The 15,750-nt window shown below is 43.6% G+C and overlaps 1 protein-coding gene across 7 annotated transcripts in view; it reads left to right on the top strand.

Annotated features, from left to right (window-relative positions):
* The window catches only part of LOC132407666 (uncharacterized), a 41,924-nt gene extending 34,765 nt beyond the window's left edge, over positions 1-7,159 (top strand). For 6 of the 7 annotated variants that reach the window (XM_059994499.1, XM_059994496.1, XM_059994495.1 and 3 more), the window contains 2 exons: positions 5,322-5,369; positions 5,781-7,159. In XM_059994499.1, the coding sequence (XP_059850482.1) occupies positions 5,322-5,369; positions 5,781-5,889 (157 nt within the window). In that variant the 3' untranslated portion in view covers positions 5,890-7,159. The remainder of the gene's footprint in view (positions 1-5,321; positions 5,370-5,780) is intronic. The other variant, XM_059994493.1, reaches the window with a different exon arrangement.
* The last annotated feature ends 8,591 nt before the right edge of the window (positions 7,160-15,750 follow it).

Here is a 15,750-nt window from a genome sequence, read left to right as displayed (position 1 = left end):
AAGGCACACACTCAGCGATTCAGGAATAGCTTCTTCCCCTCTGCTATCTGATTCCTAAATGGATAACTTTTTTAGTATATATTATTTCTGTTTTTGCATGATTTTTAATCCATTCAATATGCATATACTTTTTATTTATTCATTCACTCACTCATTCATTCCTCTATAATGTATTGCATTGAACTGCTGCTGCTACGTTTACAAATTTTACGACACATGCCAGTGATAATGAACCTGAGTTTGATTCTGGTGAGGCTGCGAGAACACCCAGTGGAGCACAATAGCTACTGATCACTGAAACCGCACTTCTTACAGACTTTCAAACTGAGTGTGCCAAACAGTTGCTCTCATCGCCCAGCTTCAGTGATGCTAAGCCAGCGGACGTGCTGACTCTCCTGGGAAATCACCATCATTATTTTTAAAGGACTCTTCATACTGCAAGCGCCTGATCAGGTTTACCAAGCACCTCACTACTGCACCCGTGAAGGATTATAAAGGGGTTGCTAAAATGGCTTATAGTCTACTTTCAGCCAGACAGCCATCCGTAATTTCTCCTTCTTTCCCTGCCCCTAAAAGCCCAATCAGCAAGGCCCCCCTGTGGTTTTACTATGCTTCCTCTGCTACAAACACTAGGAAGTGCTGATGGCCTTGCAGTTTCGAGAGTGCCAGCGCATTGGGACATCAGAAATCTGTGAACACGGGGGGTTCTAGCTGCAAGGATTGTCCACTATTCATTATGGACACTGTTTCAGGGGGACGCTTCCTGTGTGACACAGGTGCTCAAGTGAGTGAGCCGCCAGCATCACCCCTTGATGAGAAGGCAAAGACGAAACCTTGCCAACGGCAGCAGAACCTAGCTTTACGGGACCCGACGGATAACGGTCTGCTTCAGTGACTAACGTTACACACGGGACTTTGTCCTTGCCCAAGTGGCTCGACCTCTGCTTGGTGCAGATTTCCTGTGTGTCCAAGGATTGTTGGTTGATCTCAAGAATTGCGGGTTTGAGAATGTCAAGGGCTTTGGGCTGTTACCCTGTTTCCCCAGTGAGTTCCCCACAACGACTCTGTCAAGCCTGTGCACCACCACATGTGAGTTTACTCGTCTACTGGGTGAATTCCCAGACCCCACCAAGCCCACATTCTCCACTACAGTCACAAAACATGGGGCCGGGCACGACATTCCCACAGCTGGCCTGCCAGTCCATGCCCGCGTGAAAAGAACGTCTCCATACATGGCCTCTCGTATCTGGGCCAGAAGACTTCTCAGTAACTGGTTGCACTAAAGTTTGTGTGGCACGACCTTGGAAAGGACGTGTGTGATTGGACTGTGGCCTGTCGGGAGTGCCGGTGGGCAGAAGTTAACCATCATGTTCAGGGGCCCTTGGCACTTTTTGAGGTCCCTGAGCGATGGTTTGACCATGATAATGTGGACCTTCTTGGTCATCTTTCCCCCCTCCCAGTTTCACACACCTCTTTACCATGGTGACTGCACCACCAGGTGCCCAGATACCATCCCTCAAGCATGGATGACGGCCGCAGACGTGGCTCAGTCGTTCATCGGCACCTGGGTTGCTTGATTTGACACCCCACCTGATATTTCCTCTGATCATGGTCCCCAATTTGTTTGAGACCACCTGGCTGCGATGGCTCAGAACCTCAGTGTTCGGCTACACCACAACACGGTGTATCACCCCAGTCCAATGACTGATGTAAGCGAATTCACTACTCCTTAACGGCTGCTCTGAGGGCTTCCCCGAGTGTTGGCATGATCATCTCCCGTAGGTCCTATTGGGGCTCAAACCAGCTCCAGAAGAGGATCTGCAGAGACCACACCTGAGTTGGTATACAGGCAGCCATTACGAGTGCCAGGTGATTTCAGGACCACCTGGTCAACCTCTCTCAACAGCAATCACCATCTTCAGTAAATTCAATTCCTTTTCACCTATTCCTCCCTCCCATCATGGCGTACAGCACTCTTGGGTTCCGGTTGACCTACGTTCCACCTCGTTTGTTTTCACCAGCCAACTTCCTCCTCAGCCCCCTTACGATGGCCTGTTCTGCATTTTGGAATGCAGAGAAAGGACTTTTATCATTGATGAGAGGGATAAACAAATGCATTTCAGTAGAGATAGTCTTAAACTGGTGCACAAAATTTGGAGGATTCTGCTACCATGCCCTTGCCGTCACAACATGACCATGAGTGTGTTAACGCACCTCTGGATGTGCCAGAGGCACCTGCTGTTCCTCCACCCTCAGAACATGGGACCTGAGCCAGATGGCTCGTCTGAACTCCAGGCAGGGTCACAATGCTGGTTTTAGTGGATTATGGGGGGCGGTGGGGGCATGCTGTGTAGAGTAGTGTAGTTGGTGGAAACGTACATGATTCACAATCACCGACATTGAGTTGGAGTTTCACTTTTAAGGGGCTGTCCTGACGGGATGATGCTTTGCACAAAGTTCTGTTACTGCACTTTTTGTGTTCAGGGTTTGCTGGACAATGAAGCAGTTATTACGGTTTCTCTTAGGCATGAGTTTACGCAGTTTTATTTGCGAAAACCTACAGCCTCAGCTAGCTCCAGTGATCCCACGAAAACGCAGCCACATTGATCCTTGGAGACCTCTTCCTTCTCAAATACATAGTATTTTAGGGTGCTGCTTTGCCTATCTGCCAAGGACACCTCATGCTCTTTTTGTGCACGTCTGCTTTCTTTCTTAGGTGACCTTCCACATCCCCTATACTTAAGGGAATTGTTTGATTCCAACCGACTGTCAGAGCTTCAGTATCCCTCATCATCCTGTCAGCCTCGCCCTTCATTCTCACAGGAGAATGTTGGCCCTGACCTCTGGATGTTCTCAATATTCAAAGCCTCCCACTAGCCAGATATCCTAACAACCTCTTTCGATTCTTGCCCACCTAATGCCATCAAAATTAGCCTTGCCTCAGTAAATACTTTAACTTGAGGACCTGTCCTGTCACTCTGCAGAACTTACAGCATTACGAAACTGATAGAATTATGGTCACTGGTCCCAAAATGCCCCTTCCCACTGAAACATCAGCCAGTTGCTCAACCTTATTTCCTTAGAGGAGATTGAGCATTGCTCCCTCTGTGGCAGGGCTATCTGCATATTGCTTCAGAAAACCTTACTGGGCACATTAAACAAATTCTGCCCCAACTTCCTCATGGACTCATATTAGAGCCGGAGGCTGATTAATTGTGTACTTGTGGCGTGGTCTTTGGAGGCTTCACTGTAGCGAGTGCTTGCTGTGAAGTTAACTTCTTCTTCGTGATGCACTTGAACCAATGCAGTGAAGAGGTTAATTATTAACTCCTTATATGCAGACACTGCACAAAAATTGCCTTCTGACACTGGTAAATGCTGCAGAAAGAAATTAGGCTGAGAACTGCTTCCAGCTCCACTGTGAAACTGGGACAAACTTAAAGGCAAATTAAAGTCATTGCTTGTACGAGTACGTGGCAGATATGCGCAGAAAAAAATCTCTGGGATCACTGAAAAAGCTGTAAAAGAGTCCCTCTTTCAGGTAAGTGAGCTCAGAGGAGTCTACAATATCAGGTCATCCTGATCATCGAGCTATTGACATTCATTTACTTCCACCAAGACACGGTTGCTTATCAGTTCATGTACGTTTAAAGTAGAAATCCTGAAGTTTTTGATCATGATGTTGTGTAGTCTTCACCATTTTCAATGGAATCAATGAATGGGCAAAATATTCAGATATTTGCATACTTCAGAAATTTCCCTATTATTTTTGGGGTTTATTGCATGGTCTAAACTACTATATTAAAATGCTTGCTTTGCAAGCTTCTTGATTCCAAAATCATACCTTAATGTGCATAGGTGTTCATATTGATTTATCATAGAAATGGACTCCAAGATAAAATACTTGTCAACTTATTTAGAAAGCATACTTGTCTTCCAGCACACATTTACTCCGGTCTTTCTGACGAGTGTTCAGGTGCTCAGCAGTGTGTCTTTCCCCAGCAAGAATCGTAGCTTTTCAAAACTGTCTGATCCGATTGAATACTTCACCAACGTGATGCCATTCTGGGCACAGAGCCAGAATGAGCCTCTTGGAGCTGATGTCCGACTGCAGGAAAGGGTTTGGGGGGAGGGGTGGGGGAGTGGGAATGTGACTCACGGCTGCCGACTTCCTTGTTGCCAATGATGGAACTTTTCCTCTTCAGCTGACCTAAAGTCTCACCCGTTGTGGGAGACCATTTTTTAAATTTATTTAACAAATAAACTACCATTCTCTGCCACTTGTATGAACTGAAACATATATGTTTAAAATTAACTATAACGCTTACGCACCTTAAATCCCAAAGCACTGATGAAAACATCTGATATCCCTCCTACATCCTCCTGACCACTTACATAAAGTGAAATGCTGCCAACTTCACAGTGCAGGTTGAAACCACAGCCAGGTTGTTACAACAAACAAATACAGTGGCTTATCTATGCATATTAACATGCGCCAGAAGTGTGTCATTTTGTCCCTGAAGAGTTTTTGTGTATAAGCGACTTCTCCCATGTGTCAGTAAGGACAGGGAGAACTTGTAAACACCAAACATCAAGCGTGCTGCTCTGTAAAGGAGGAAGGGCAGAGAGAATGGTTGATCGCTGGAACTCACTGGTGCAGTCATTTACAATCACAATGGTTACGAGGCACTTTGACAGGGATTTAAGTGGGCACTGTATAGCAGAATTCAGTTCTAACCTGGGCTGGTGGCATTGGTGCAGATGGGCTACAGATGTTGGCAAGGATGGGATGGGCTGAGGGTCTGTTTCTACGCTGTACGAATCTGTGACTCTATTAAATAATTTCTTTATCAAACATGAATCTACAGTATATGAATTAACTAAAAATATTAGACATGAACAGTTCAGCTTCCCCTGCTGTACCTTGGAGCGTATTTGCTGTCTGGTTCAAGCTGATGCAGTATGTAGTTCAGGAGCTACTGTGTCTAAGCTCTGAGTTCATTTACCTTGGGTGCAGCCTAAGCTAAGACTCCCATTCAGAGGGCGTAACAATACAGCTCAGGAACAGGCCCTTCAGCCCAGCTCGTGTGTGCCAACCACGAGTATTTCATTTCATGATTTCTGGTAGAAGTGCTTTGTCAGCTTTCTGCGTGCCTGCTTGGTGCTGTTCCTTAACGCTGATGCTACTGAGGGATGAGCCTATTGCAAGATGGTTGGCAAATTCCCGAAGATACAATGTATTTGTTATCCCTCGGCCAATGGAATAATTCCTGTCCGTTGCTCTAAAAGGATGAACCAAAATCTGCTTTTTCATTTCCTAGGTACTCTTCTCGTACGCATAGTGGCTCAAAGGAGTTTTTTCTAAGAATGTGAGTTCAAATTTTATGGAACAGTGCGTTGTGATCTTTGGTTTTCATGAGTAGCCTGTGTCTTTAAATTAATTTTTGACTAAAATCTCTAGATTATAGTGTTCTCCTGTTTCGGAGTTCTTAAACCACAAGATGGGAGGTCTGTTGTTTAAAATTGAAGACACAGTAACCACTGCATGTTGTATTAAAATATTCTTAATTTGTTTGGGCCATCAGCAGGAGATTAACCTTTGAAATACTGATGAGACGTCAGAATATGAGAAAAGATATTAGTTTTTCTTTAAGTGGATTTGTTTACTTTTCTTATCATGACAAGACGTGGTTCCTTGTTTGGAGTGCTTTTAATCTGTGGGGTAAGATGTTGCCAGACTGCTTCCATCAGCATAAACATTTCTCTTCTTGACTTGGCAGGTACGTGAAGTGCGGAAGCCCAGTGCATTCCAGACCTCCCATCCATTCCACTAAACAGGAGAAACTCAGGGACTGGAAGAAGTCTGGACGCATCGTGAGAAAAGCATAAACGGGACGGAGCATCAGTTCCCAAAGCAGCCTGAGTTCCCTCATCCCCCAGGAGCAACTTACACTGCTTGCGTATAGACCACCTACCGCCTCCTGTGTTTGCTTTGTGAAGGAAGAAACAGCATTGAATTCTCATCATTTTGCACAAATGTATTCATAGCTTTGCACATGAAACACAATTTATTGTAATATTGATTATGATTCTGTAAGTTGCAATGAACAAGTATGATTTTTGTTAGTGTCAGAAACACAAAGTAATACCACTGTGATTAGCTGCAGTGACGGAAAGAGACACTAGTACCATTTTCTGTCAGATCTTCTGGCCTCTGCATATGATGTTACTGTTGTGTAGAGAGACCCAATGCTCCTGTAAAAGCAGTGGCTGGGTGGGGGTGGGGGAAGAAGAGACAAACACAGAACCAATGTTTCATCTAGATCTTCACACATCAGAGTGAAGCACTACAGTAGGACGCCATCAAAGCACTGAACTCTTGTTTTAAGAGGTAACGAGTAACAAGGGCTCTTTCACTCTGAACACTGAAATCACGCTTTTGCTTTGAAATAGAGTATTTTTTCATTTGATTTCTAAAATATTATAATCATCACTAAGTGTTTGAACACATGGAGATTCAAAAAGACAGAAAAAAAAAATCACTGTGTTCCAGAAGAATTTAAAAATATCAAATCTGAACAAGGATCTAGTGCTTTCTTGGTGTATGTGATAAATAAACTCTTCTCGGGCTTCCAGCCAGGTAAAGGTATCGATCATAACCGATGTTTTGATGACAAACTCCGCCGTCTTCACCAGGGATGATGTGATCAAGGTGGCAGAGCTTGTCATTGAAACGTTGGTTATAATTGATACCAGTACCCGGCTGGAAGCCCATAATGAGTTTATTTGAAATATCAGATTTGTATGGCATTTATTGCAATAACTAGTGTAATAAATTACATGAAATACTCGCGGCTGCTGATATCAATCGTTCTGAGCTTGTTACGCATGAGTGGGAACTATACCCATTCCAGAACAATATAAGGTGAGGTGTCATGAACCCATCCAAACAAACCTTTGTGACAAAGGATCTAGTGCTTTGTGATATTACTTCAATGTGAATCTGGACAGTTTTGGTTTTACGTAAACTTACATTTTTTGATGCACTAAGTGATGTACAAGCTATTCCATGTGTATTTGAAAGGTAAACCCTTTTAGACCATTTGTGTTTTAATTACTAAATGTACAATCATTTGATAAATAAAAGGCCAGTACAGTGTTTAAGCCAACCTATAGGTCTCTGACTGTAGAGGATTGTTTTAAAATCCAAACAATGTTGGAAGTTTCATTTGTTTTCACAATAAATGAAAGAATTTCAGGTACTGAACAACACCGACAGAGCAGCTGCCAACGAAAGGAAACTGATGAACTTCCCCCCGTTTGCTTCTGCTCTGCTACTTTACTCACTAAGGTTACATCCTGCCCTGCAAAAGATGTGTGGGTATACGTGACTGATGCACCATCAATAGCTCTCTCTGAGACGTAAAGGTGAGATATCGGCTTTTATTGACTGGAAGAAGGAACAAGTAGTGGTTGACCACCATACTATATCCTGGAGATGGAGAGGCCAGGCTCAGACCTCAATCGCCTTTATACAGGGGTCAGTGGGAGGAGCCACAGGAGCAGACAGCGGGGGGGGGGGGGGGGGCATGTCCAGACAGGTATATGTAATTCACCACAGTGACTGAGGAGGAAACCGAAAAAAAAACCTCCATAGAAATCCCCCAAATCAGTTATGGAATTTTAATCAGAAGTGGCCAGTGGAAGTTAATGTTCAAGCAAGTATTGGAGTGAAATACTCTGAAAGGAAATACATACATGCTTGTACTAGTTTACTCATGACTACCTGACAGGCAGATCACAGTTTCTGCGGCTTCAGATGTGGCTATTAGCAGCCTTGGGGTCCCACAGGGGACTGTGTTGGCTTCCTTCCTGTTTACCCTGCATACCTCGGACTTTAGATATAACACTGAGTCATGTCATCTGCAGAAATTTTCTTTTTTTTGTAATTTATTTTTCATTGAAGTTCATCATCAAACAAACATTTCCATAAGATGTATTTCAGACATTGTACATTATATCATATAATCATATATATCACAAATGTCCACAAAGTATTTATCTGGGGTATGCACTTATAGAAAAGAGCGGAAAGAAAAAACAAGTAAAAGGAAAGAACCATGTACAAGTAGTGATGCACCATCAATAACTCACACTGAGACGTAAGGCGAGATATCGGCTTTTATTGACTGGAAGAAGGAACCAGGAGTGAGTGTCTATCATACAATGTCCTGGAGACTGAGGCCGAGCGTCAGGCCTCAGATCGCCTTTATACAGGGGCCTGTGGGAGGAGCCACAGGAGCAGTCAGCAGGGGCGTGTCCAGACAGGCACATAGTTCACCACAAGTAGGGAGTGATCTTTTTTTTACAACAGATTCATTGATTTGTGAGAATAAAATCAGGCCTATGAGGCATTATGTAGTTAAACCATTTTTCCCAGTATGAATCAAATTGTTCCAGCTTATGGTTAACAGATGCTGTTATCTTCTCCATTTTGTAAATGTCCATTGTAATTTCCATCCATGTATTTAAAGTTGGGCTCTCCTGTGATAACCATTTCCTGGTAAGAGTCTTTTTACCAGCCACCAACAGTATATTCATTAAATATTTATCTCTTTTCAACCATTCTTGAGGTATATATCCAAAATATATGGTCTTACTCTCTAAGGGTATTTCACATTTAAAGATGTCTTGTAGGGCATTGTTTCTAATGACTCAATAATTGTTGGGTGTGTAAAGGGAGGATGGGAGGATGAATATAGGTCCCTGGTGGAGGACTGCCAAATGGTACAAGGTGAATCATCTGCAGCTCAATATTGGTAAGACAAAGGAGATGGTGAGGGACTTTAGGAAGACTAAGCCTGCACTGCTCCCTGTTACTATTGATGGTGAGGATGTGGATGTGGTGAGGACCTACAAGTACCTGGGGGTGCACCTGGATGACAGACTTGAGTGGAGCACCAACACAGAGGCTGTGTACAAGAAGGGCCAGAGTCACCTCTACTTCCTGAGGAGTCTGCAGTCCTTTGAAGTATACAGGCCTCTCCTTCACACGTTCTACCAGTCTATTGTCACCAGTACTATCTTCTATGCAGTGGTGTGCTGGGGCAATGGCATCAACATGGGTCAATGAACTGATTAGAAAGGCCGGCTCTGTTACAGGAGTCAAACTGGACACACTGGGGGCTGTGGTAGAACAAAGGACCCTGCGGAAAATCCTGGCAAGTTTGGACAATATTTCTCACCCTCTGCATGCCACCTTGGCTGAACAGAGGAGCATTTTAGTAATAGACTAAGACAACTGCGCTGCTCCAAAAAGCACTAAATGAGGTCATTCTCACCCTTGGCCATTAGTCTCTATAATGAGTCAAACTATAGCTGGGAAAGTGATGACCCCCTCCTGTTAGACTGTTTGTGGTCGCTTATCTTTTACTCTTTCTTACTTCTCTTCTAATATTTGTATATCTATGGATTTGTAATGCTACTGTGACACTGTAATTCCCTTTGGGACCAATGAAGTACCTACCTTCATCATTATGAGCAGGATCCCCTGTCATTAACAATTATAATCTAATGGACCATTGAAAACGTTTATATTGCAGTATAGAACTGAATCAGGTGGGAACACGGCCAAAGCTGCTGGACGTTAGATCTCTCCTGCCATCACCACAAGTTCATGGCTCAGTAAGAATTCCCGCAACCAACAGAAGTTCTGAGCCTTGCTTGTTCTGATTTGGCAGTTCAGACGACACTTCTCACTGATCGGTGTTTCCATGAGCTTCGCCAGAGTCCAGTGCTATGCAGAAGTGTCCAACGTGCCAGAATCAGACTCTGATACATCTGATTTCTTGCTTTACCTCTGGACTTGGCATTGGGACCACAGGTGCTTCCACATTGTCCGGTGATGAAGGACTGGTGATGTTTCACATCCAGTCCCTAAGCTTCAATCGCCTTTCCTTTTGTAGATGGTAATGATTGCTGAGTCCCTAAAGTCTGTTGGCACGTCTTGGTTTATCCAGATCTTGATGAAAAGTTGATGCAGTCGGTAATGAAGCGGGTTACCTCCAATTTTGTAGACCTCGGCTGGTATTCCATCGAGTCCAGTGGCCTTGTTGTTTTTCAAGGTTTTGATGGCTTCCTTGACTTCTTCAAGTGTTGGTATTTTGCTTAGGGAGTCGTCAACTGGCTATTTTGGAATGTTGTTAATCACATTCCTGTCAAATGAGACGGTTTGATTTAGAAGATCTTCAAAGTGCTCCCTCCATCTAGAATTGATGTCAGCATTGCTCTTCAGGATGGTTGAATCATCTTTGCTTTTGAGAGGGGCTTGACCATGAGTGGATGGGCCAAAAATAGCTTTAGTTGCTTTGAAAAAACCTCGAGTGAGAGAGAGAGGGGGGGGGGGGGAGAGAGAGAGAGAGAGAGAGAGAGAGAGAGAGAGAGAGAGAGAGAGAGAGAGAGAGAGAGAGAGAGAGAGAGAGAGAGAGAGAGAGAGAGAGAGAGAGAGAGAGAGAGAGAGAGAGAGAGAGAGAGAGAGAGAGAGAGAGAGAGAGAGAGAGAGAGAGAGAGAGAGAGAGAGAGAGAGAGAGAGAAAGAGAGGGAGGGAGGACTGGATGCTTAATATTTCAATGCTTTAGATAAGATAGAGAGGGAGGTAAATGATGGGGTTGGGGAGTTTCACTATTAATCAGGGAAAATATTACATCTATTCTCAGAGGGACAATAACAGAGGAATCATCTATTGAATCTTTATAGGAAGAGCTCAAAAATAAGGGAAGTGTGATCATGCTGATGGGATAATACAGCACACGTCTCAGTAGCCACATTGAGGTAGAGATATGCAGGCTGATTAGAGAAAAACAATGGGGTTAAACTTCCCCATCCTTAGTGCAAAAGATTTAAAGGTGACAGAAACTGCTCGGTGCATCTGAGAGGGTTTCTGAAATCAACATGTGAATAGTCCAGCAAGAGGAGGATCCACACTTGATGTGCTGTTGGGAAATGAGACTGGCCAGGTGACTGATCTTTCAGTGGGAGAACAGTTAGGAAACAGTGATCAAAATTCCTTAAGTTTTAACGTGGCTACAGACAAGGTAACTATGTACCTTGTGAAAGAATATTAATTGGAACAGGGCAGTTTTGGGAATATTAGGCAGGAGCTATGGTGAATTCAGTGGGGATAGTTGTTCTTGGGCAAGGCCACACCTGACATGCAGAAGATGTTTAGAGATGAACTGTACAGAGTGCCGGACAGGTATATTCCAGTAAGAAGGAAGGACAAAGATGGCAAGGTCAGGGAACCTTGGTTATGAAGAAAGGTGGTGAATTTAGTCAAGAAGAAAAAGGAAGCATATACAAAGTTTATGAAGCTGAAAAACTAACAGAAACCCTGAATATTATAAATGATCTAGAAAAGAACTCAAGAAGGGAATTATGAGACTCAAGAGGGACTATGAAATATCTTTGGCAAGTAGGATTAAAGAGAATGCCAAGGCATTTTATATGTACAACAAGTGGAAAAGAATAACCAGGGAGGGAGAGAATAGGACCACTCAAAATAAAGGAGGGAATATGTCTTGTCTCGTCCATACTGCATCGACTGCCACCACTGGTGCAGGAGCAGTGTGTGGTTAAGTGGTCAAGGACACACACACACTGCGTCAGCTGAGGCTTGAACTAACGACCTTCAGTTCGCCAACCCAAAGCCTTAACCACTTGGCCACATGCCACACACACTTGGTCAATTGCCAGGAGGCAGATGATTGAGGTGGGACCTTAAATGAGTACTTTGCTTCAGAATTTACCAATGAGAAGGAAATGGAGGATTGTGAGCTTACTGTGGATCAATTTAATGTGCTAGGGCATTTTGAGAACAAAAAAAGGGTACTGTTGGGTTTCTGGGAGAACATTCAAGTGGGTAAGTGTCCAGTGTCTGATGGGATATGTCTCAGATAATTTATCAGAATTGCAAGGGGTATGTCTCAGGGTTGGAAACCCCTTCCAAGAAACAAAGAGGTTCCTTGTGGCAATACATGACCAGGTGGTTAACACAAAAAAAATCAAAAATACATAATGAAAGACCAACAAGATGATAAATGTAGAAAATATCAAGAGAAACCAGAAACAATCCAACACTTTACAGGATCCTGCAGCAGTTTAATTCAATCTGATTACTTACACAGGCACAATCAAGTGGCAAAATTATTTACCAAAATCAATACAAACTCATAACAGACACTGTGCTTTACTGTAAGTACAAGCCTGACCCAGTTTTAAAGTCAGAGTCCTACAAATTATACAACTGATCTATTATTAGAAATAGAACAATCCACAATAATTAACAAGCAAGAACAGATACTTAACAGGTACAGCCATTACAAACACAAATAGCATACAGAAATAAGTAAGTGAAAAGTGCCTGATTTATGCTGAATTAAAAGAGGAAATTGAAAGACTATGGAACATTGCCCCAATAGTAGTATCTACAACTGCTATCATCCCAAAGTCACCACACAATAGCGATAAAAATATTAGACCTAAACTGCAATATGTATGTAAATCCCCAGAAAACTGCTATAATAAACATCACTAGAATAGTCTGAAAGTTCCTCACAATTGAGAAATGAGTGTGCTTGGCTATGCCTGTACCTCAGGTTTTACCAGCTTGACCTAAGAAAAAAAATTGCAATACAACAATAATAATAATAGTAATAAATAATTCAGCTATAAATATCGAGAACATGAGATGAAGAGTCCTTGAAAGTGAGTCCATAGTTATGGGAACAGTTCAGTGATGGGGCAAGTGAAATTGAGTCATGTTACTACCTCTGGTTCAAAATCCTGATGGTTGAGAGGTAATAACTGTTCTTGAACCTGGTGGTGTGAGCCCCGAGGCTCCTGTACCACCTTCCTGATGGCAGCAGTGAGAAGAGACGATGACCTGGGTGATGAGGATTCCTTATGATGGATGCTGTTTTCCTGCAACAATGCTCTGTCTAAACGCGCTCATTGGTGGAGAGGGCTTAACTCATGATATTCTGAGCCATATCCGCTACTTTTTGTAGGTTTTTTTGTTCAAGGGCATTGGTGTTTCCGTACCAGGCTATGATGCAGCCAGTCAATATACAGTCCACAGCACATCTATAGAAGTACGTCAAAGGTCTCGATGTCATGTTGAATCTTCACAAACATCTATGGAAGTAGACCTGCTGTGTTTTCTTCATAATTGCACTCACATGCTAGGGTCAGGACAGGCCCTCTGAAATGATACCACTGAGAATTGTGAAGTTGATGACCCTCTCCACCTCTGATCCACCCAATGAGGTTTGCCTCAGGAGTTTCTTCCTCCTAATCAGCTTCTTGGCCTTACTGACATTGAGTGACCACTCAGCCATATTTTCAGTCTCCTTTCTACAGGCTGATTTGCCACCACCTTTGTTTGGCCTACAATGGTAGCGTCATCAGCAAACTTAAATGTGCCATTGGAACTCTGCTTAGCCACACAGTCGTAAGTGTAAATAGAGCAGAGGACTAAGCACACAGCCTTATGCACTTGTGATGATGGAGCTTGAGGAGTTGCTGTTGTGGCCTATCCAATCTGACTGGAGTTTGCAAGTGAGCAAATCGAGAATCTAATTGCACAAGGAGGTATTGAGCCCAAGGTCTTTGAGCTTATGGATTAGTTTTGAGGGGATCATTGTATTGAATGCTAAGCTATAGTCAAGAAAGAGCATCCTGATGTCTACATTGTTGCTGTCCAGATGTTCCAAGGTCTAGTGGGATGATATCTGCTGTGGATCTTTTCCTCCAGTGGGCAAATTGGAGTGGATCAAAGTTGCTTTTCAGGCAGGAGTTGATATATTTCATCACCAACCTTTCAAAACACTTCATCACAGTGGATGTAAGTGCTACTGGACAATAGTCACTGAAGCAGATCACCATGTTCTTCTTAGGAGTCAGCATAGTTGAAGCCTGCTTGAGGCATGTGGCTATCTCGAACTGCCAAAGCAAGAGGTTAAAGATCTCAGTGAACGCTCCATCCGGTTGATCAGCACAGGTCTTTAGTACTTGGCCAGGTAGCCCGTCAGGACCGGATGCTTTCTGTGGGTTCACCTTCCTGATGGATGCCCTCATATCCGCCTAAGATATGGAAGTCACAGAGTCATCAGAGGCCATAGGAGTTCGTGATAGTTCCTCCATGTTTGGACAAAGATAGCTTAGAAGGCGTTGAGCTCATCTTGGAAAGGAAGCCCTGCCACAGCTGTCGCACATCCTTCCTTGATTCAAATTTAATCTGAAATTGCTCCTTCATGCATGAGATGGCCTTCTGGAGATTGTACTTGGACCACTTGTCACTTTCTTGGTCTCCAGACTGGCATCCCTCTGATCTGGCCCTCAGCAGTTTGCATATCTCAGAGTTCATCCAGGGCTTCTGTTTAGGGAAGATTGAAGGATTTTGTGGGGCACACACACTTATGACTGCATTTATAAAGTCCGCAACAACTGTGGTGTACTCAGTCGGATCTACTGATGAGTCCTTGAACACGCCCCAACCCACCAACTCAGAGCAATGCCATAGCCACTCCGCTGCTTCCTGCGACTACCTCGTTGACGTCCTAACCTCTGGAGATTTGCTAGTTAGACTCTGCCTGGACGCAGGTAGGAGAAGGACAGCCAGGTGATCAGATTTCCCGAACTTACATTCCTTTTAACAGTGGTCTATTGTTTAGGAACCTCTGGTGCTACATGTTTTGTGCAGATGGTAATTGGGCAGTGATTTCTTCAAACAATCCTCGCTGAAGTCCCTGATTATCATATGAAATGCATCGAGGTGGACTGTTTCTTGTTTGGTGATGGCATCATGCCACATTTCAAAAGCTTTATTATATTAGCTGCGGTCAGGATCACAGAGAAGAACTCTCTCAGTAAAGAGAATGGTTGGCATTTGATCATTAGGTGATCGAGGTCAGGGGAACATGAGTGCGACAAAACCACCGCATCGGAGCACCACAGAGAGTTTATCATGAAACACACACTTCAACTTTTGCCTTATCCAAATCAGCAGTTTGGTCCACCCCGTGTATCGGGAAGCCTTCAGGTCTGTTTGCTGTAACTGGCATACTCTGAGTAAGCCATGGCTCAGTAAAGCACAGAACACAGCAATTCCTCATTTCCCTCTGAAACAGCACCCTTGCCCTTAGGTCCTCAATTTTGTTCTCCAGCAACTCACATTTCAAGGTGAGCTCAATGCACAAATTTGGGACAAGCTGGGTAGGCTCCATGATTGACATTGGGTCATTGGGCGAGAGGACCTGTATCTGTGCTGCATTGCTCCATGACTCTATGATTCTGTCACCAGTGCTGTTCTGCAGGGATCTGTAACTTCCACTCTTTGTGATATATATATATAAATAACCTGGAAACCAATGTTGCCAAGTGTCTTAGTAAGATCACAAACAATATAGGGGTTGTAGGTGCAATGATAATGTACAAGATTGCCAATGCCACTACATTCGGATATGGCCCAAGTGCAGAGCGAGAGACACTGAAGCGGGTCAATCGTTCACAGACTTTAATGCGAGTAGCGTTAGAGGGGAAAGATAACAATAAACGCTAGACCAGACAGGGCCGTTAACCAAAACTCTCAAATGGAAAACAAAGCCTACACTGCAGCTGAAGAGAATAATTAAATATAAAATGAATACCGCTAGACTTCAGCGTCAGTTGACTTGACGGTCCAATTTCTCAGGC

The sequence above is a fragment of the Hypanus sabinus genome, chromosome 18, assembly GCF_030144855.1.
Source record: "Hypanus sabinus isolate sHypSab1 chromosome 18, sHypSab1.hap1, whole genome shotgun sequence".
Classification (NCBI taxonomy): Eukaryota; Metazoa; Chordata; class Chondrichthyes; order Myliobatiformes; family Dasyatidae; genus Hypanus; species Hypanus sabinus.
This window is presented reverse-complemented; position numbering and strand designations above follow the sequence as displayed.